At 44.6% G+C, this 22,457-nt stretch overlaps 1 protein-coding gene across 1 annotated transcript; it reads right to left on the bottom strand.

Moving 5' to 3' along the window:
• Positions 1-3,696: 3,696 nt before the first annotated feature.
• On the bottom strand, positions 3,697-6,092 carry LOC8025320 (protein FAM43A). The gene has a single exon (XM_002408627.5). The coding sequence runs from the start codon at positions 5,179-5,181 to the stop codon at positions 4,279-4,281; it is 903 nt and encodes a 300-aa protein (XP_002408671.2). The 5' UTR covers positions 5,182-6,092; the 3' UTR covers positions 3,697-4,278.
• Between the last annotated feature and the right edge of the window lie 16,365 nt (positions 6,093-22,457).

The following is a 22,457-nucleotide window of genomic DNA, read 5'->3' on the forward strand; positions in this document are numbered from 1 at the left end:
CAATATATTTTTTTTTATTTTTTTTTTATTTAGCCACTTATCAAAGTTCCCATATCTGTTCGAATTTCTTGTAACCAACCACTCATCTAAGAAGACAGAAAAAGAAAAAAAAGCAGCTCGTTGACAGGGGAAAAAATTATTTTGAGAACCGCAAAAATTGTTTTTAAGCTGGAGCGCTGCACACTAAAGAGTTGTACTTCGCGTTCACGATCCATCGCCTCAAGTTGTTGCGTTGAATTGCTTTTGATTAATTGCTCAGTATTCCTTCCCAAGTCTTAGACGTACGGAGTATCGTATTTTCTTCTGTAGATTTTGAAAAGTAAGAACGACAACTTTAAATGAAACACTGTAAATATGAACACGCGAATGTCCCTTTTACGAGAAAGAATTTGGCTACTAGGTATTTGTGATAGTTTCTTTTCGTATCGGACGATTTTCGTTTGGGAGGCTTAATTATATGTACGCGAAGCATATGTAGCCGAAGTGGCTACGTCTGTACTGTCGTGGGGAAGGACGTTTCTAGAATTTGTTTTTTCTAGTTAGATGTTAGAAATACAGAGAGGCAGAGGGTCGTTACCCTTTTATTTAGTTGTAGGTGCAAATATCTCAACAATATGCCCGAGGCAGTCCTTTCCAGGTCGTACCACAAGTTACTCATAAGTGGTACTTCAAGTACTTTTTAGTTCTTTTTTTTTCCTGCGCTGTGAAAGTTTGTTGACACGGCACCATTTTACATTTATGATATATATAAACTAAATATTTTTCGTTTCATTTAATATAATGGACATGGATGTGCTAATACGCGTGAAAGTTTCGTCAATGTAACTGCACGTTACATGGCGCGCGAGCGTTTTGAGACGCGGCCTGAGTCGCGCTCAGCTCGTGCACTGGCTTTGGCAGTGCTTTCTTTCACCCAGTCTCAGCTGAGACGCAGTTTTTAGCAAGTCGGCCCCGGTGTTTTAAAAGTAAGTGAGAGCAAGAGCTTTTGTTCCAGTTTTTGAGGTACATACGGGACCCAGCCTCATTACTGAAGTATTTGTTTTTTACATCAGTGTATTATTATTTATTTGCTTAAAAAGGCTCATTCTAACCTAGCCAAAGCCAAACCTAACCCCAAGAAAAGTAATAAGAAAAAGAAAGCCATTTTGCGCAATACAGAGATTTCACGTGGAAAACTTCCAGCCACGGAAATTCATATCCAACCTCGAGTCGTTAGACTCTTATCGAGCGAGCCGTCCGAGGAGCAAAACCGCTTGATAAAAAGCTCGTCATCGTGCGATATCAAAATTCCAGGGTGTTCGCGAGGACGACAACATGTTTTTTTTCTTTCTCTCCATACCGCATAAAACCAGTAAACTTTACTCTCTGCGTACAATAACAAATAGAAAAAAAGTTACAGAAATTCTGGATTATTAAAAAAAAAAAACTCAGAAACGTTAAAGAAAAGAAAAAAAAAAGAAAGCAAAAAAACGTCATTTTGTGTTTGCCGAGAAGTGATCTAGATCACGCAACTTTCACGACGCCTTCAGAGAGCGAGCAACACATCATATTCTGGGCCGGCGAAAATGACTGTGCCCGAGCTGTGTGTGTAGGGACTGAAACACATTTCGCAGCACGACCGGAGTTGGCGGAACAATACTCCGTTAGGCCGCCACGGCACAACCAACAAGAATACGTCGAGGACCTTTTTGTAGGTCAGGCGGCTCTCAAGGTATGAATCGTAACTCGGCAACTCTTCAATTCCAAAAAAAAAAAAAAAAAAACAATTCCTACGCAAAAGAAAAAAACGACAACAAATAATTATATTAATAAAAAAATAACGACTGAAAGTACAATTTCCGGCAGTGCCCGTATTCCTAGAAACTCCACATTTCTACGTTACGAAGTAAAATTAAAAAAAAAAAAAAAAAAAAAAAAGCTGTATAATTTCACGTTTTCCACACGAGAACCAAGTGGCATAGCTGTACAGGTAAATAAGCATATGGGAGTATTTATTTTTTTATTTGCATTTCTTATGCGAAAATTGTATATGACAACTTTCTCAAATTAGACAACGTAGAATGCAAGTTCCCACACATCTGCTCCAGCCTATAGAGAACAGATGGACGAAAACATAAACCGAAAGTTGCAGGCTCGAATATATTTCTAGGCCGTTTACGAAAACAAACGGGAATGTTTAAAGCACGTAAATCGCAGTTGTGGCACCACTGCCGATGGGGCAGGGGGCTTGCCAAGCCTTCCAGCTTTTCCCCTCCCCTTCCCCCAGTTTTGCAAATGGAAAATAAACATTATTGTTAGAGTTAAAAGCGCATTTTCGATTTCTGTACGTTCATACATCCATGGATGATTTGTACTTTTTTTGTGTGTGCGTGTGGAATTATTTTTCTATGTTCGGGGGAATATTGTATTATGATCAGTTGGTTCTTCGTACAGCATTATCGTTCTTCGCCGTATATACATATCATAAGCAAAACTTAATTAGAATTGGCAAGATAGCGCATTCACAATGTCCCATAATAAAAACAGTTCAACTCTCCACTTTACTACCGAATTCCTCACACCGCATTTTTCAAACTGCCAGCGAAAGTGATTCTTTAGACCGTGCGCAGAAGATTGTAGTCACCAATGTTCGTGCTAAGCATACAAACGCCATACTTCATTGGCTGCCCTGGGGTCACCCAAGTACGTTATCCGGCAACGTTACGCAACATTTCCAAGAGGCCAACTGCGGTAGCTTACTAAAGTATTATTTGAAATGCAATAACTCTATATTCGTTTTTTGTGTGTGTAAAAAGAAGGTATTTGAAAATGTGGCCGCTATGTTAGTAGCCGACAACTCAGGAAACGGAAGGTAACGTGGAATTAAAGTTCCCGGGCATCTTAGTATTCTCCAACGAGACTGCGCCATTACTCGGTAAAAACGCCACAGAACAATTCACTATCCAAGAAACCTAACCATAACAAACAACGCCCGGTGTTTCGTAAGCTGTCAAAAGACTTTAGCAGGTAACTTCCAAATTCAATTTGGAGCTTGGTTATTTTAATTTTACGTCACCTTCTTTGGTGAAAAGACAGTTTAGTCTTTCGATATCTCCCATAGCATTCCCCAAACCAGATAATCCCGCTTCAGCATAGGACCCTATCGTATTGTCAACATGCGTGGATATAAGCCCCTCGCGTGACTAACACCTGCTACGCACAATCCTGATACTACGATGATAAAATCGATAACAAAGGTATCTACGTGTTAGCAAGGAAGGCAATCGCGTCGTCGCTGTGTTCCCTTCGGAGCTGCTTGTGTTCAAAAGCGTATTAACGTATAACGCTGGAGTCATGTACCGTAGGCAACGGTACAAAAATTTGTTTTTCAGTGTGCAATGAACTTGGTGCAGTCAGGTATTGAACAACCTTATTCTAGGATTCCGAAAGCCACGAACGTGAAACAGTCTACTACACGGCAACAGGGAATAACACTATAGATGAACAACGCGGCACCCTATAGCTGGGCATGCACCTTTTGCCGGTCTTGTCCATGTAAAATATACTGTTTGCGTTCGTGCCTTTGGAAGACAAATGTTTCCTATTTTCATTCTGACCCGCTGCTCGACAGCGAGACAGTCCAGAAAACTACCTTTATCGCTCCGTCGCTGTTTGAAGCCATTATTAAACCGTCCAGAAACAGGCACAAGACAACCATTTCGTAATGAGGTCCCGTACAGAACAGGTACACTTTGACTCTTTTTAATTTTCATCATACTTTGTACACTTCCCGTTTCGGGGTCAAATCCTGCGGCGGTTCTCCACTTCCCTCGAGTGATATTTGTTTTTGTTCTAGCATCACATCTTGCGTAATCAAACTTGACTTTGTAGGAAACCGATTTCCCCGATGTGACTTGGGGTAAATGTCCACAAACAGGAGCTGTAGTGAGATTCAGACATGTCCGTTTACATCGCGACCTGTGCAAAAAGATCAGTCTAGAAATGGGGAATACCGAACACAAGAAAGCCTGCCTTCCAGTTCGGTAAAGGTTGGGGGTAAACTTTACTTACAAAGAGGTGGTCGCGAAGTGGAAGTCAGGGGGAAAGAAATCTCACCGCAGCAGCATCGCCTCGCATACGAGAACTAGCACGTCCTACGTTCGCACTCACGCACTAGCACACACATGAACACATCCAGTCCAGGCATACGACAAAAATCTTCTTCCTATGTACAAGTTCCTGAGGAAATATATCTGTTTCTCGAACGAAAAGGTAGACGACGACGTCTCCCTGAACTCTTCAAATCTTCTCTTCCGAGTAGCCGGACTCATCCGACACGTTGTCCGACTCCTCGTCTACGGTTTCGTCGATGGAATTGAGCGGCCTTCGCCGTAGCTGAGGATTGGGCATGTCGTCCACGGAGTCCGAGTCCATTGAGTCCGTTTCTCGAACACCCACCCCTAGGAACTGGTCTGACAAGGAGTCCAAGTCTGCGTCCGTCACAATGTCCGACGTCGACTCGTGCTCCGACCCCGTCGTGATGAAGTCGTCTTCGTCGCCGAAGTCGTCGTCTTCTTCGTCCTCTTCGATGGACGTGAGCCGGGGCGCGCTCCTGGACCTCTCAAGCGGCGCCCTGAAGTTGCTGGTGCCCGTGCTCAGCAGGACTTTTCTCCTGGGCATGGCCGGCTGTTCGTAGATGCTTCCCAGGGACAGTCTGGCCTTCTGCCTACTCAACTTCTCGCGCTTAAACTCTTGCAGCGCAGAAGCGAGCTTGTGGTTCAGCTGGGCCGTCATCTGCCGTGCAATGTCCTCCTTGGCGCAGAGGACAGCGTGACATCTCAGTTCCTGCTTCATCTTGCGGCCCTCGTGCCTGTAGATCCAACAAAAGACCTTGGGGTAGGAAGACACAGACGTGCAGTGGGTAATCCGACTTGCCCAGTACTCTGTCAGGCCGTGTTCTTTGGTGACAGCCTTGAGGCCCGAGTTGCACACGGTTAGCTTCATGTGGATGTCTTGTTTGACGTTCGTGCAGTAGTTCTTCCACAGCGTGGCCAAGGGTTTGTCCACGCAGCCCTCTCCCTTAGCCCAAGGCGTCAGGACATTGCCCAGGTAGACGACTTTGTACGTGGGGTCGTATTCCGTGATGGTCACGGACTTTTTGTTCCAGAACTTGTTGAACATTGGCGGCCACGACGAAGACATGGCGGCCGTTGTTGACGGGTCGGCGAACAGCGTGGTTGCTCGGTGATACGAGGAGGCTCCGAGGGGTCGCCTATCACATCGCACTAGACGGCCCGTGTTGGAGGCGTCCTTTCCAGCAAGATGCACACGACGAGGCCTAGCACCGGGCAGACGCAAAGAACAGCACTTTTTCCGTCTCGGGAGAAGGTAGCAGCAGCGTCGGTTCCCCTCACCCGGCAGCCCAGGACGACAACGATGACAGCCGCCTCAACAGTAAACAGAGACGCACCACCTGCTGCAGTCGCTGGGAAGCACTCCTCTGCGTGGACGCGAGCGTAAGTTGGGACGCTTGCAGGAGTCGCAATCCAAGGGATGAACTTTTTTCCGTGCGGCGTACGAAACGAACACACGTCCCGTAGCAAAGCACCAGGCTTCGGGGGCCGGGGATAGGAAAACGCTCCTGCCGGGCCGCCGCTGTTGGGCGAGGTTGCGTGTGTGGAAACCGGCTTTTTGCGCGCCAAGCCAACTGGTACAAACAAACGAAGCGTGCGAAGTTCAGCCAGCCACAGCTCCTCTGCTCCGTTCCACCTGGCGCGCCGCTGGCAGCGGAGGTGCAGCCAATGCGAGTTCTGCGTACTACCTGCCGCGGGGACAAGTAAAACTAGAAAGGGGACGCGTGACGTCACGGTCAGGCTGCGCTGCGATTGGTTGTTGGCAGACAGAGCGCGAGGGCGAGACCAGCGAAGGTTCTGAGGGTGCTTCAGTTTTCTCAGCCTCTTGATCGACGGCACTTGGAGGGGAGAGAGCTAGGCACAGACGAGCCGCCGTGAACGCAGTGAGGTGTCCGCTGTCGCCATCTGGGGTTGTAGGGACGCACTACCGGGAGGTCGCGCGCTGCGCGTGGATTTCGATTCGGCCTCAAGCTTCCCGGAAAATCCCGTGGTAGCCCTGCAAATAAGAGGAATGGCAGGTGACGTAGGTTGTTGTCGAACATGCGGTAAATAAGTCGGCATTGTTCACAAGCTAGATTCGACAGGAGACAAAAGAAATTACTCAAGGGAGCTCAACGGTCATGTTTCGTTCGTTTGCGTCGCTGCATATGGCCTGTTATTTGCATTTCAGGAAACCTTTTCTTGTTATTAAGAAAGAGGACTGCAAATTTTCATAAGAAGCGGCATTGAATATTGTGACGGCTTCCTCCCATTAAACTTTTTTTTTTTGTCATTGAATACAGTATTATGATGATGAAAGCAAAGCTCTTTGCTTGATCGGTAGACAGAAGGTAGGGCTCAGTCGGCTTATAGAGGCTAATATCGTTTCCTGAACAAAACTCGAATTTAAAGAAACCAAGTTTAAACACGCGAAGTTAAAACACGAAATAAAACCTAGAAATAACCCCCCCCCCCCCCCCCCAACCTTTTCCTTTATTTTTCTGGTCTTGCCCCTGTCAAATTAGAGACTTCTTAATTTCTTCAATTTCTGTAAACATAATGTTTAGTTGTACAAAAATATAAAATAAAAAAAAAAATTGCAAAAGTACGTTCTCACATTTGTAAGCAGCCACACACATGTATTAATGCCATTCAAACGCAAAAATTGCACTAAATTGTCTCCACGTGTTCTAAAGTACCCACCGTAAAATAATATATATATATATATATATATATATATATATATATATATATATATATATATATATATATATATATATATATATATATATATATATATATATATATATATATATATATATATATATATGTGTGTGTGTGTAGTGGTTAGCACACCCGACCGGACATTGGGAGGCCCAGAGTTCAAATCCTGGCTCCGCCAATTTTTGGCTTTTACTGGAGAACGCGAGATAGCACAGATCGGGCTATCATCTAGCAAGTTTGAAGGCGTCACTATACGAAGTATGCAGCTCTTTTGTTTTCAACGACACGATGCTCACTTTCGTCGAAAGCATCTAAATTACAACTTCTGACAAAACCACGATATCTGCCAAGCGAGACACACGACTCAAACTATCCTGCCCTAAAAAAAAAGAAAAAAAAAACCGTTTCACGTTGTCTCTTTTACGTGAAGGTATTGCAACAGGCATGTGACAAAAGGACACGTGACGTGCCAGACAATTGGATATATCGTATTGGAGTTGCGTCGGTATGGCGAACGCAAAGGAGAGTAATCATTCCGCTCGCGCGCGCGCTCGTATATATCGCACGTTGATACTTTTTTATCAACACGATGTCTACTGTTTCTTTTTATCTTTTCGCTCCGTAAACGCTCTCGCGACTCCTGGAAACAATTCCGACGTGGTCGCAGTCCCCTTGCTCTCTACAATAACACGATACGATATCTGTGACGAAAGCCGATAAAGTCAGAACGGATCGTGCGTATATGTACGTATACCATCGCTGCAGGGTGCGCGAAAACATATTTCATATGTTCCTGCGTCACAACATCCTATTTGCCCGACGCACAGGGTGTGGTGTGGTCAACTTCATTCCGCAGTTGTTATATGTAGTCGCAAAGCAATCGATAATATCGCACCATCATCGCCCAAACCTAAAAAACGCAAAGCGCGGCTCTTTTTTTTTTTTCAGATTTTGCGTCAGAATTCGTTATTTCGGCGTTTCGCAAATTTTAAATAAAATCCTCTGGCTGCAATTTTTAACACTGGCTGAACAAAATACACGCGTCTATCGGCCTCCTGCCCTGCCCAGAGGGTGCTGCTAATACGACGTGTTAGGACTTGTTTTGGGTAGTACAAATTTTAGCGTCTCAAACTGTCACGCATGCAGACGCGTGCCTGCTCTTCTGCGGAGCGCGAGATCACGATGAAAATACAAAGACAGAACAAAAATTCGAACGCCGTCAAAGCTAGGACGCTGAGAGTGTGAGCCAAGAGATGCCGTTTCACGCGTTCCAAAGTAGACATCAAAAAGAAAAAAAAAATTAAAGCGTCCCGACAAAGGTGTTGTGACGTCACCACCCAGATGTAAGAGACGCGTGCCCTAGCGGTGGTGTCATGAATTTGGCATTTTCGATTCTCTTGCAACGTTGAGTTTGGCCGATTTCTGGCGTCCAAAGTTGTTTTTTCGCGCTTTAGCACCACATAGAATTGAAAAAGCTCGACCAACGTACCATAAGTAGGGCTATGCTCAATCAGGTGAGCTTGTACTACCCAAAATGAGGGCGCTACAGTTTGTTCAAAGCTTAGCGCAGGAGGCCTATAGAAGATGCCTGCTGCGTCTCCGTGGCGTCAGATGCAGATTTGCATTGAAACGCTTCGCACTTCATATGGAAGAAGAAAACAAAAAAAAAGTATATATATTATACTCCGTTTCACCTTATGTTGTACCGCAGCGAAGGCTAGAAGCGCGAGCTCATAGCGTTGGCAGCTGCCCTTGGTGCACGAGAGCTTGTGCCGCCGAGATATGCCATAAAGGAAGGAGCTCGCGCTTGTAGCATTTTCTGCGGTACAACACAAGATGAAACAGAGTACAATAGGGACACTACCGGATTGAACTGCCATAATAGACCGATGTCACCAGCCAGTTTGACTACGCCAACGCTGCCGAAATGCATTGAGGGAACTTAGTCTTTTTCCACGTGCGACAACCTCGCTGGAGCTCTGCGTGTGTAAATCACGAGAAGGCACGAGCCCTCGCATGCAAGACCGTCTGCCTCCTGTGAACTAAAGTTATTGTGGCGTCACGCATGCGCCGAACGCTTAGTGAGATCGGTCTATTGCGAGCGCTGAAAGAAAAAAAGGAAAAACAAATCGGAACCGATTACCCTGGATAGCTAGCTCTTAGTTGGGCCTGGAATGTGTTACAAAGTTTCTATTATTGCAGAATCTTTTTTCAGTCACTGCAGACTTCATTTCCCTTCGGTTTGCATCTTGATCTGATATGTCAGTGAACATATTGCGGTTACCCGAGTGATTTTTTTTTTCATCTACAAGCTTATTTTTAAAGTTGAGTTAGAGGACATGCTGTCTTCCTTCCTATAGTCAACGAGCGCACAATTCTCGGGATTGAACTTCTTCACATGTACCCGACTATAAAGGGTCATCTATAGAGTCACTAAATGTGCTCAGAGTACCGGCACCCTATATAATCCTCGAATCTCTTGTGGGCGCTGCCATTTTGGTGCTAAGTGCAGGCCGGGCGCGATCGGCGATCGCTACGATTAAAAAAAAATGTGACTTCGTGCACGCTCTAGATGCGGTGTCAGGAAACACGGGCGATACCGTTTTCTTTCATTCCTGATGAAAACCTCGGATAAGTGGCAACAATGATATTAAATTCACAAAGATGGCTAAAGTGCTGCGACTTTGAAACGTCTATCTTGTTCAGTGGCTCTGTAGGTGGGCAAACGGAAACCTATCCGAGTGTCTACGCGCAACGCTCGTTAAACTGTCAGATGTCCCGAGGTATTTCTGAAACGAAGAAACGAAAGCAATTATTTTCCTAAAAGCGACTGGTTACCTTACCTAGACACTCAGACTGAATTCCAAAACCCTACGTAAACTTTTCCTGAGCTTACCTCTTTGTTTGCTTTTTTTCTTTAGGATTCCGTCCAAGCGCTCGCCATGACTCTGAAGAAGACTCGTCCTTGACTTGGCTTTTAGTGATACACCCGAAGGTTGAACCGGAGAATTTTATAAAGTGCGTCCTTAGTATTTCTCCATGACGTGTTTTCTTTACGGCCGTTGAACTTGGAGACGAAGATCATATGCTACTTGCGCCTGTGCTTTGTTTTCCGCCCTCGGGGGTGTGTGACTCCTATGAGCATTAGACGAATCACACACTGCGTGGCAGGCACACCCATGAAACGCGGAACATTCCGACTGCAAGAAAATTTTCCATGGCCCATAGAAAATTTTCCGCTTCACCGTAGAGGTTCGAACCCGCTGGGTGTAAACTGAGCAGTAGAAAAGCCAGTGATCGAGCCGCAATTCAGCCAAGCCAAGGAAGCTTGAGTTGGATATTTACTGGTGTCCCCTGATAGAAGGTATGTCGAAACGCTGCATCTTTTTCTTTTCAATTATGTTTTCAAAATTTGTTTTATACTTTAAGCTCTTGTCTTTTTAGTCTCACTTGCTTCTGCTCTTACACATATACCAGTGTCATTTTGAAGCCGCATCATGGCGCAGCCAACTTGCCGATTGTTTTTGTGACGTCTCTACTTTTTCCTCTACAACATCCTTCTATCGTTTTCGAGCACCACGAGTTTCCAACACATTTTGTGCTCTTCCGAGTCTTGACTGTTAGTTTTGGGGATCAGCATGTGGTATAATGTAGTACGCTATCTATCATAATCGAACCGCAGTTCATTACCGATTTTTAGCTGTGTTATATTCAGCCCACTCACGTCTTTAAACTGTCACCATCTGAGCCTCTAAGAAATCCGGAACGACCATTCCTTCCCGCATAGCGTCGGGAGAGCCGATCGGTGTAATCGTATATGGAGGGCGGTCGGCGAATGGTCAAAGTGAAAATATGTTTACAGCTAAAAAAAAAAACAGTTAGCGTTTAGCACTGAGCATGACGTAAGCACTTGAAACGTCGCACCCAGTCCACAAGGCTCCATGTAGCGTGACCTATACATAAAATCAGTTTACCCGCTAAATTTTACGTGACTTATACGCAAATTCAGTTTCCTCGCTAGATTTAGCGGGAAAATTGACGTCACGTGACCTCATCACCAATACAGTTTCCCCGCTAAATTTAGCGGGGAAAATTATTTCTTGGGTGCCAGTTGTTAAAAAAATACATATGTAAGAACAGCGACTCATATGAATGTCTCCAAATGATATACGGGCGTGGGCGGTCCCGCAACACCTTTGAAATATCGTGACTTTATACACAGTGACTGCATCTGGAGGCTAGAATGCTTCGCTTTTTATATATATAATTGTTTTTCTAAACGTCAGCGAATCGCGGCCTAGCGTCACAGGTAAGGCAGCATGGTTCTTCAATGTTGGATATGAAGGTCTCGCTTATTGGCCGTGGTCGGTATTAACGCCAAGACGTTTGGGTTACGCCTTCTTACACAGGCGGAAAGTTGTCAATCCCCCCCCCCCCCCCCCCCCCCTTGCGAAACGTATGGGACGTCTCTTGAAAGAGACGTCCCAAATATGTGTAATCCCTTGGATAACGTAGGATAAGCATCCTGACGGCATGATAGCTAAACAAGTGACTACTTTTGTGAGTTTATAGTTTAGCTGTCATTGCAGTTGTGATCAGTGGATTCCGTGGTTCAAGCGCACTTACCGTAATGAATTGTTTGAACGCATGGGGGAAAAAAATGGGGCTTACCAAACGTATTATGTTGTCTACTTCCGTAGTCTGCAGGTCCGCTAGAGGTGCCACTGTCGTCATTCGCAACTACTTCCAGCGGCTTTTGAAGGAATTTCCAGCGCCAGCCTTTATTGTATTTGCTAATACTACGCAAAGTCTTCGAACGGGACTGCGAGGTGGGTGAATAAAGGCCCCTGACGAGAGACGTTCGGCGCGGTTTTATTCGTTCACCGTGACCACGATCTCGCCTATTGCCGCGGTGAAAGCAAATTATTGGAGAGAGCACGGCCCCTGACGAGAGACGTTCGGCGCGGTTTTATTCGTTCACCGTGACCACGATTTCGCCTATTGCCGCGGTGAAAGCAAATTATTGGAGAGAGCACGGCCCCTGACGAGAGACGTTCGGCGCGGTTTTATTCGTTCACCGTGACCACGATCTCGCCTATTGCCGCGGTGAAAGCAAATTATTGGAGAGAGCACGGCCCCTGACGAGAGACGTAGTCGGCGGCGATGCCCTCTTATGGCTTCCATTTTTGACGTCACTACCAGGATTTTCATTGCCGTGAAGTCACAAGTTGCGGTCTTGGCTAGTTATCATTATTTGCGACCGACAAGTTTTATGGTGACTGTAAAAAAGCACAGTGACAGCTTTGAGCCGTTGGATTCTTAAAGGGGCCATGAAACTAATTTTGGGCTGGGATAACTGATTTTAAATTGGGACTTTACTAATCGAATATCGTTTAGTTGGCCAAAAGAAAGAGGGTTGGAAGTCAAAAGACAGCTTTTCGGTACGAACATTTGAAAATATAGCGGACTATTTTGTACCTTCTTTCCTTCGAAAGCTCTCCGCTTTTCACTATGATACATCCGCGGTTCCCAAAGCGCATCAGCGGTGCCAACCTGACGTCAGCCGAGCCCAGCTCACGCATTGGACACGAGAACGGCGTCACTCGGACGTATGCGCTCGTCAACAATTTCGGATTCGCATTTGTGGCCAATGAGTGCCCAGACGGAACTTATCGTCACTGGGGAATGAAAAGTTCTATGGTGTGCATAAAAAGCACGGTGGAAGCTAGGAGTCATCGCACCGGTGCCGAAAAATCTCACGACGACGTGATTTCACAATATACCTATTGCTACATTACCCAAGCATCAAGGAGAATGCAGGGATTGGCGTTCCACGCGCCACACGCGCACGCCTTCCCCGTACAAAAGATTCGAAGTAAATAACCATAATAAAGTGTTGACGAACGCGCGTGCAACATACCATTTGTTTTAGGTTTTTGCTTTAGAAAAGTTACCACTGCTGAGGCCAGCACGTGCGGCGCGTGGAACACCAATCCCTGCATTCTCCTTGGTGCTTGGGTAATTTAGCAATATGTCTATTCGCATTTGAGTTGAGAATTAAAGCTAAGGAGGAAGAAGTAGGAAAATCGTTTCATGACCCCTTTAAACCGAATGCGAAATAAGAGCGATAAACCTCCAGTGAAAATTCAGGCATGGCCCAAGTGATCTCACCCAGAAAGCTCACCAGCACATTTAAAAGCATCCCGGACTTCGTATTACACTTTATTACTTGGCCAGGTATTCAGAAATTATTTGAACCAACCACATGTGAATGAGTGCACCGAGCTTGTATATAGCACATCCTTGTCTTTATATAACTTCTCTTTACTACGTTCTATACCATTCCCTATAGTATCCACTTCCTTGGTGTTGACTTTTTCTAGCTAGTCATCAGTCTAATTTTGTAAGAAACATAATTTTTTCATAGCTATTTATTAGATATGTTGCAAAAATTAGTTTTTGATCTCTATGCCTGAATATGACAAGTCGCTTTACCTTTGTTTCCGGATTTCTCATGTCAGGGGTAGTGCTTTCTTACTGGCTGTCTTGTGATAACAACTGGATCGGAGCTGGACAATTATCTCAGTATCATCTGAAGTTGGCAATGGTTCTAACGAATGTCTCCATTACACAGAATGTTCGAGTTAACCTTTAAACGTTCCATCTTGAAACGTGCGAGGGAACACGCAACAGAGCTCCGATCTACTCACGCCAGGACTATGCACTGTGGTGACCGTTCTCAGGTTGGAAAGGAAATAGGCAACTCTACTATGGTTTTGAGCTCACCTTAAGGGACGATCCATTCATCTATCTAAGGTGAAGAACTAATTATAGGAATTTCGAATCGATGTAATATTATTTGTTACTACTAATAATAATAATAATAATTTTTTTCGTTATTGTTTTAAAAAAATGATGAAGCAAAAGCCAAACACTCCTGTTTGTTGCTGCGTTCTTGCCTTGATGAAGTCATTATATTAAAACGCTTTTAATGAGCCAGCTTTCGTCTGCTAAAGTTTTACGTAGTTAAGAGGCAAGTGTGGTACCATCGTTCTATCAATCCTACTCAGGCGTTTTCTTCATGGTTCCCGATTTGTCTGAAAATTTGCTAAACACACCAGAAACATCGCTTCAATAGTATCGCAATTATTAGGCCAAAATAATATTTGTGTTTTAATAAAATTATTGAATTTACAATTTTCGTCCTCATCCGGTTTTCCTAACAGATAGTTTCTCTTCCAAACATTGGAAAAGTGAGGCCAACGGCAGGCAGGGGGTTCACTTTTTGGGCTGTAGAATGTTCTCCCACCCGATTACAAGCAGTTTCACGGTGTCAAATGAATGCTTTGGAAGCTCGCTCCAACATCCCGCGCAGCAGCCGGAAACAGATGCTCGGCATAATAAATTTTTCAACTGCCTGCTCGACTGGCAAGCCTACCTGCCATTGATGTCACGACAATGAAATGCGCTGGTATACTTGAATGTTGGTTTTGCCATAATTTTAAATTATCGATTTCCCAGTAACTATTTCGCATTTCATAATGCTAACTAGCACACCTGAAAGGGTAAAGGTCAGGGATTCAGAAAATATGGTTAGTCGGGGTAGCTAAAAAAATTGTCGGAATATCCCTTTAAGGTACTAGCAGTTGTAAACAAGTTTAGAGAAAGATGTCTTTGTCCTGATCCCCAAGTAACAACCTGGTTGCAGTTGAAATTCAACCAACACAGATCCTGATTATTTATTGCATTAGCAGCTCTTATTTACATCACGCACATTCCAGCGAATAGTTTATTAGACGTAGTAATAGACCGACAGCTTAGAAAAAGACGGCGAGGCATGGCTTCTTACGTTCGCGCTTCTTAGTAATTTGTTCTTCGGAGTTCACTCTCAGAAATAGGGGGTGCAGTACTTACACCCCTTGCCCCATAAATATCATCCCAAAACTACATTTCGACGTTCAGTCTATTAACATCAAACTTACGGTACAAATTTTTACGAGCGGCTTGACAGCTGTGTGATATAACTTAAAAAAAATAGGTAATATACGTAACCAAGACTATATTAAAAAAAAAAACACAAACAAAACCGAGGTTTTGCAGCAGGGTCAACAAAACCTTGGGTGTTTTCTTGTAGCCTTTAATACGTACGTCAGCTCTTTTAATAAGTTGTATCACTTGACTATCCATCCTCTCGTGAAAGTTTGTATCGTCGGTTCGGCGTCGGTGAACTGAACGTTGAATTTTAGTGTTTGGGTGTTACATATGAGACAAGGGGCGAAAGTACTACACCAGAAGAATTGGGTTGTGTGTGTTTCTACTGCCTAGAACTTGGTCTGCCTCACAGGGGCGACGAGTCTCCCAGCTGTAGATGAGTAATTCAGCCAGTGCAGTACAACCGCTAGCCTGGGGTCTTTAACGTGCATCACGCAGTAGTGATACACGACCGCACGCCGCTACGATGCTCATCCAGATAGAAACGGGCAAGGGTGGGGAATGAACCCAGGATACCTGGGTTCTGCAGCGCGAGCTTTCGCTGCACGTGCTCTGAGCTGGTGCGCGCTAGCCCACTCGGCCACCGACCCCCCTACAACGCCCCCTATTTCTAAAAGTGTTCTTATCGGCTTATGACAAAGCGTGATTGGCTACCGAGTAATAATGAGATGCTTGGGTATTCGCCACTTCCAGCGTTTTCTTAGGTTTGTCAGTGAATATATACCGGGTGATTCAAGGAGACGGCAGGTTCTTTAAATCGACCGGAAAAATCGGTTTCCTAACCTATCGCGCTACGACTTTGTGCAGCGTTGTCCAAAGATGGTGCTTCATTTTTTTTTTTTTTTTTTGTAAAATTTGCAAAAAGCGAACTTACCTGAGGAAAAAGTAAAGAAATAAAAAGGCTTAGCTCCAATGGAAACGCAGCTACACCATCGGTCTTCAAACAACACGAACCGACCAAACTGATAACAAACGACGGCTGCAGCGGGAAGGTTGTTTCGGGATAGGGTGAAATGGGGGAGAATGAAACGAGAAGGTCGCTTTGAGCCGGGTCGAAACGGGAAGGTACAAACGGGAAGGCTGAAATGGGAACAAGTCGAAACGGGAACCACCCGTGTGGACAGTGTGACCCCTGTTTAGGCTCGTGCTCTGCTTTTTACACACACCATTGCACTTGTCGCTGTCAATCAATAATCCTGGTCGTCACACCACCGATAAAAAACCACAAGAGGGAGGCACCGAAACATCTCGTGTCCATACGGGTGAAAACAATCGTTTAGTGCCTTCCGTTTTTGAACTTGCTCGTTAATTCGTTTTAAACTTATTTTTTTCTTATTTCGGTGAATGATTGGAATCTGCTTCCGTATTGTCTAGGGGAAATTGGACGGCGGGTACCACAAACAAAGTTACTTTCCTGGCACCCTTCCCCCCCCCCCTTTTTTTTATCGTCTCGTTAAACAATTGGTGGTGTTGTCTTTTGTCTAGCTTTCGTCTAAATCGAACATGATGATAACAGCAGTAGTTGATCTAGAAGCCGCATAGACTCCCAACTGACTGAACGAAAAATTCCAACGCCGAAGATATCGCGTTGATTGACAAGTGTCTGACAAAGTGTCGGACGTTGTATCATTGCTACGCAATCAGTAAGACTCCGCCATCAGCCAACACCACCTAGGAGACGAGGCCTGAGCAGAGGCCTATAGTGTTCGAGGTGGTTTTGCATTAGCCGATAAGAACATCGAGAGACCAATCACGAAGCAAAAAGCATGGCAATACGAGAGCTCGCTCCGCGTTTCTCATCAGCGCCGAGGTGGTTCGGTGGCGCCCTCTTACGGTTTCCTTTCGTGACGTCACAACGAGGATTTGCCTCACAATGATTGGTAGAATTTGCCTCGCTGTGATTGGCCGGATTTGTCTCGCCGTGAACCAGCGATTGGGCACACTACTAATACGTCATACGTACCAAGGACAGTCTAGAGACACTGATTAAAGCGTGTTTCTTCCATTGGTCATACAAAAGGTGTCCGCATGCAGACATATGTTCGAAGCATACACCTGTGTAGAGCAAGCGGGATTCGGGTGCACGAGCGGAGCAAGGTGCACGAGCGGTGCGACGGTGCGACTCTGCGGCTTTGAGCTGGCAGTGACTGCAGCGGTCCATGGTACGAACATGAATGCAAAACGTGCCTGACTTCAGAAATCTTAATTTGTCAACTATACTCCTTTTTTTTTTTTTTGTCTCGCTTTCACGGCAAGAGTGGAAGGCACGCATGCAGGATTCAGTGCAGCTACAGCGTCTCTGCTTGGAACGCAGCCAGTGAGTGATACCGCTTTCCTTGTTCGTCCATTGTTTCGGAGTGCACATATCTTCCGCACACGATCCCTCTATTATTCCCTTTCCGGCCGGCGAAATTCTTGGGTTGTTTTGATCACGGGAGAGCCTCGCGGTTATATCCTGAGCCTTTCCTCGGCATGTGCTGCCGCGCACATTCCTCACCATTGCACGGAATAACTCCTTACGTGCGGCAGTGCACGTCTTACGCGACTTTGCGGGGCTTCCATTGTCTGCGCTCACGCAGCTTGTTCCTAGCTGCCGCCGCGCCAATGACGAAAAAGGATCCTTTTCAATTGCATCCGGCTTTCGTTACATTATTCCGGAATGTTTCGGGCTGGTGTCTCTTCTATTCGATTTTACTTCTTTTTTTTTTTTTTTCGTTTGTATTTTACCGCGTGAAAGGTATTGAAAGCTTCGGGAATCGTTGTAAATGAACTCGCAGACGACGCTCTTGGTCGTAGAAATGTTGAAATCAATGTGTAAATGCCGGACTGGCAAAAATGCCGTCGTATGTTAAGTTACGTTAGCTACAACAAATGTGAATGATACAATATGCACACAATTCTAATGTTGAGAACGCATAATAAGAAAACATCGATAACGAAAGTTCTCCAGCAATAATAGTTAAAATAAATTTTTTTTTATACTGGCCAGTTCTGATGAACAGCGTACAGACTAGATACATTATGCTACACAAAAAAGACCTGCTAATAATTAAAACAATCGTTCTTACGTTCTATTAGCAGTGACGTACTACTATTAAACATTTACGGCCCATTAATTCAACAAATCTGTATCGTTCGGTTTTATTTCCGCAGATAGGAAGCCAATAACGAAATGTTTCAGTTTTAACATTGCCGTCATAGACACCTGTAGGCTGTGCTTTGTGCCAGATGTGGGTGTGTCCCGAAGTTTGACAACACCATTATCTTAGCCCGAAACCGAAACAAAATGACAAGGAAGATATCAGAAGCAAGCGTTTTTCATAACTGAGTGCGTTGAAAAAACATGTGTCAGCGTTCCATCGATAGCCCTGTTTGGCTCTGAGCTGTTCTAAAATCTTTCGTAAAGTAGGTAGCAGATAGACAAGCACTGATTGGATGATGTCACATTTCTGTCGTACATGTCGCGGTTTCACGGTGCATATATATGTGTGTTTTCTGAGAATAAACATCAGTTGCAAGTAGCGCTCTGTGTTGTTCGTTTCTTTTACTTGTCCGTTGGTTTTAGCGCTTTTACCCTCGGAAATATGGATAACCAACTAGCCCAAGTGTATACCCTTCTGCATTTAGAAAAATATCGCTCTTTATCTCTAATCAGCGTCATGCTCAAATGGCGAAAAACATCGTAGAGTAATTGACGACAAAATAAGAAGGCAGGTGAGCTGGTTTATGTTTCACATATGAAAAGCCCTTGACGAAACTCAACAAATACAAAAAGTGACACACACGCACACGCGTACACAGAGACGCACGCACACACGTACGCGCAAAACACACACACACCACATGCTGTATATGTCATTTGCCGTATTCGCCTATCGTCTCATGTTTTTAACATATGCATACCCAGACTGTTACCAAGCTCCGTTCTTCGACATAGCGCGTCGTCTGCACGCATCAGCTCCGTCACAGAACGGAGCCCGCGAGGTGGCGCCACCAAAACATCTGGTCGCCAACAGCGCTCCGCTGTATGTGTGAAAAGGCCTTAACGCGTCGGACGAGTGCAGTGGAGGCAAGGGCAGCTATTTTAGATCTACCCACTAATCATTCCAATCAGAGCTCGGCGTGTTGACGCTCCCGCGCACTCTCGTCTCCTCCTTTCTCCAAGTTTCTAGGCATAAATTTCAACTTGCAAATGCAAAGATATTGTTTGTTTGTTTGTTTGTTTGTTTGTTTGTTTGTTTGTTTGCTTTGCATCTCAATGTAGTTATACGTTTTTGGTTGATAACATGTCGATATTGTTTTTTTCTCGTTGAAGCAGAACGGGGTAAGCTGAGAACGCTTGATGATGTCTCGTGTACAATCAATTGGGAACGCTAAAGGGACACTAAAAGTTTTGAGTTTATTCTTTCTTGGAGTAACTTAATCTAGGTGTTCCAAACATTTTAGAAAAGCCGGAAGTTATGATAATGCATAAACTCTTTCCCCATTAAAAAAAAAAAGAGAGACAAAGAAAAGAACATCATCAAATACAGGAACCCGTCTCTTTTTCTCATAATTCTGAACGAACTGTGGCGCCCTCATTTTGGGTAGTACAAGCTCACGTGATTGGGCTTCGCACTACGTATAGCACTTCCGTTCAGCTTTTCTTTTTTTTTTTTTTTTTTTTTTCTGTGTCGCGTTGAAGAACGCGAAAACGCCTTTCGACGCCCAAATCGGTTAGATTCAACGCCTGAACGCAATCGAAAGTTTCACGCCACCACCGGTATGCGTCTCTTATTTCTGGGCGGTGACAACAAAAAACAAGTCCTAACAAGGATCTTTCCGCAGCGCCCCCTGGGCAACGCAGGCCTCTAAGCTTACGGGGGAGAGAGCGATCACGTGACGAAAGATTTACGTACGACTGATGCAACGAGCTGTGCACGTAGCCTCCACCGTACTGTCTGCTAAGGGGTGAACGGAGTTTAATGACGATTTCGCGTAAATTGACGTTATTACCTGTTCCCAAAAAGCACAATGAAAATAAAAAAGGAGTCAAGCTGGGAAACTACGATTTTTTTTTATAAAGTAAAAATAACTTATTTTTTTATTTTTATTCCACTGGTGCGACAAAAATGTTCGCAGTAGCTCTCGTTCTTTCTCGTTAAAGACGAGGTCGATGGGATCGATCGGAGTTGGGTCGATCCGGTCGAGCTGTCCCTCCATTGCAGTGGCAGCAGCGTCGATCTAGTAATCCAGCGCACATTAGTGCACCAAAATGTAAACCTGCTTTGCACCTCAGAAACCATGTATTCACGTGTCACGATTCGATTATGATCATTTTCCTCGAGGAACCGCGACGTAATTGTATCCCCTTCAATAAATACATGGGTCACGATTATTAATTTATTTACAAAGAAGCCAGCATCGCCGTGAGGCATTCTAGCAAGGGGCGGGTTTACAAACGTTAATAAAAACATAACCGATAATTAGGATTCCGTGTTTTCGGAGTTTATTTTTCGTCAAATTCGGAGGGTGTTTTTCGGAATTTACTTTTTTTTCCGAAAATTCGGAGTTTATAGGAGTTTATTTTTGTTTGATTCCAAAATCTTTGAAATTCGGAGCTTAATTTCGCAGTGTTTCTTATGAAAAAAAAAATAATATCCGGGTGTATACGTATGCTAAATAAGGAAAAATAAAACGCGCTTATATCAAATATTTCTTCAGCTGGGTGCCATTGCCATTGGCAGTACTAATTTGTCCCACGGCAAAAGTTGCACACATCTGTGGCTTGGATAAACGTTGATACCTTAAAAATAAACTTGTGGAGGTAGTCGCTGGGAGCACGTATTCCTCCGATCCTATTCCATGCTACCCCGCGGCCGCGCGAGGTGGAGTGGTAAAGGATGGAATAGGGAAGTTTCAACTGCCCCTCTTCCGATTTTGTGCATAGCTTTAACTGTTACAAAAGCACAACCTCTCTTCCTCTTAAAACACAAATAGTATGGCCCAAACTGGAAACAAATACAGGGGTTTTTGTCGTGACCCGAATGCACAATGACATGTCGTTCTGAACCTTGACGAGATGATCGGTAAGAAGACTTTTTGTCAATGAACCGAGATTTGAAAGATAACTGTGGTGGCATTTTCCCGGCACCATTGACCCCGTGCGATGATCAAACTTAATTATAAAATACCGTCTTTATTTAGTTTATTGGAAAGGGGGGGGGGGGGGGCATTGGCATTTCAAAATTCGGCGTTTATCGGATAAATCCGGATTGACCAAAATTTTACCGTCGGGTGTTTTTCGGAGTTTTTCAGATTTATCCATCATCGATAATCATTGATAGGCATCACAATCTTCACCAACCCGCGGCGTAATTATTTTCCCATTGACTAAATGTGTTATTCCTACTACGTATTCACGCGGTCGGTCATCAGGCAGATAATTGCAACATATCTATAAAAGAGGACTTGAGCTGAAAACGTTCACAAGACTAAAAACGAAGATTCACGGTATTTGCACAGTCATACTTTAGCTCAAAAACCTCATAAAGTTGTTGATTTATGTGGATAAATATTAATAATAAAAAAAAGGATCGCGCTCTTCATGTGCCTTTAAAAAAATGCTCATCTGGTTGTTTTTGCACCCCTCAAAGTAAAATGCACTCGACTTCCAAAGAAACACATATTTTCGGCACTCAAAAGCCCCCCCCCCCCCCCCCCCCCCCCCCCCTCCCGGCTCTTCTCGTAGCCACTGAAACACTCCACACAAATCGTTACGCACTTGTTCACATCTAAGCTGACAGTGTAGTGGGAGCTATACCGCTTCGCCGGACCGATCAACCACCTCCATTTGTTTAGCTGACACCGGTTTCCGCGCGTGGGTACAGGGGGTGCGAGCGTGATAACGTGGCGAAAGGTCGACGCTCTGACTGGTCCGAAGACGGCACCCACCATCTGCGAGCTTAGGGGTGAACGAAGTATAACGCCGTACAGTCGTCGCCTAACGTGGATTTCCGCGCTGCGTTTCTGGGCTCATCGTTTACCCCCCGCCGCATCCTCCGGTACATACAAATACGCGGCGGTGTCTCATTTCCCTGCCGGGTCACGCATCATGCCGTCGTTCCTCGAGCGCTCCTTGTTAATGCCTCACGTAGAGCGGAAGCAAGGTGCTGTTTCGCGGATAACCTCCCCACGCGTCTGATGTGACACGAGACGTGTAAATTACGCCTGGTGTTAGAAAAAAAGACAACCCTGTTAACTAAAAAAAAAAATGTGTTTAAAATAGTTTAGGGTTATGGGGGCGTTGCAGAGGGAAGTGCATTACAAGTATATCAAACGGAAACAAAGAAACAACAGCAAATTCTAAGAATGCAAATAATTAGCTGATCATAAAATAGTCAAAAAGTGGGATTGCTTGGGCAGTTTTAAATGCGGTGCCACCGGAGAGATTTAGAAATTGCCACAGACTCTGGAAGACGTGGTGTCATGAAGGCGGGGTTCGGGGAATGAATGAATTGTGAAAGTTGTAGTTTTACACGATCGTACACCTATCTTGTTTTGGTGACCACGACGCGATGATATGCAGAAGGAAGGTATTAGTAGCATCCATATTAGACCCAAGACAAATGAATAATAAAAATATTGATGCAATAACGAAGTATTCAAGAC

Source organism: Ixodes scapularis, unplaced genomic scaffold, assembly GCF_016920785.2.
Source record: "Ixodes scapularis isolate PalLabHiFi unplaced genomic scaffold, ASM1692078v2 PGA_scaffold5__190_contigs__length_132052651, whole genome shotgun sequence".
In the NCBI taxonomy this organism is placed as follows: Eukaryota; Metazoa; Arthropoda; class Arachnida; order Ixodida; family Ixodidae; genus Ixodes; species Ixodes scapularis.

Excerpts from the sequence above, each read along its gene's own strand:
- LOC8025320 (XM_002408627.5), bottom strand. The coding sequence starts at position 5,181 with ATGTCTTCGTCGTGGCCGCCAATGTTCAACAAGTTCTGGAACAAAAAG.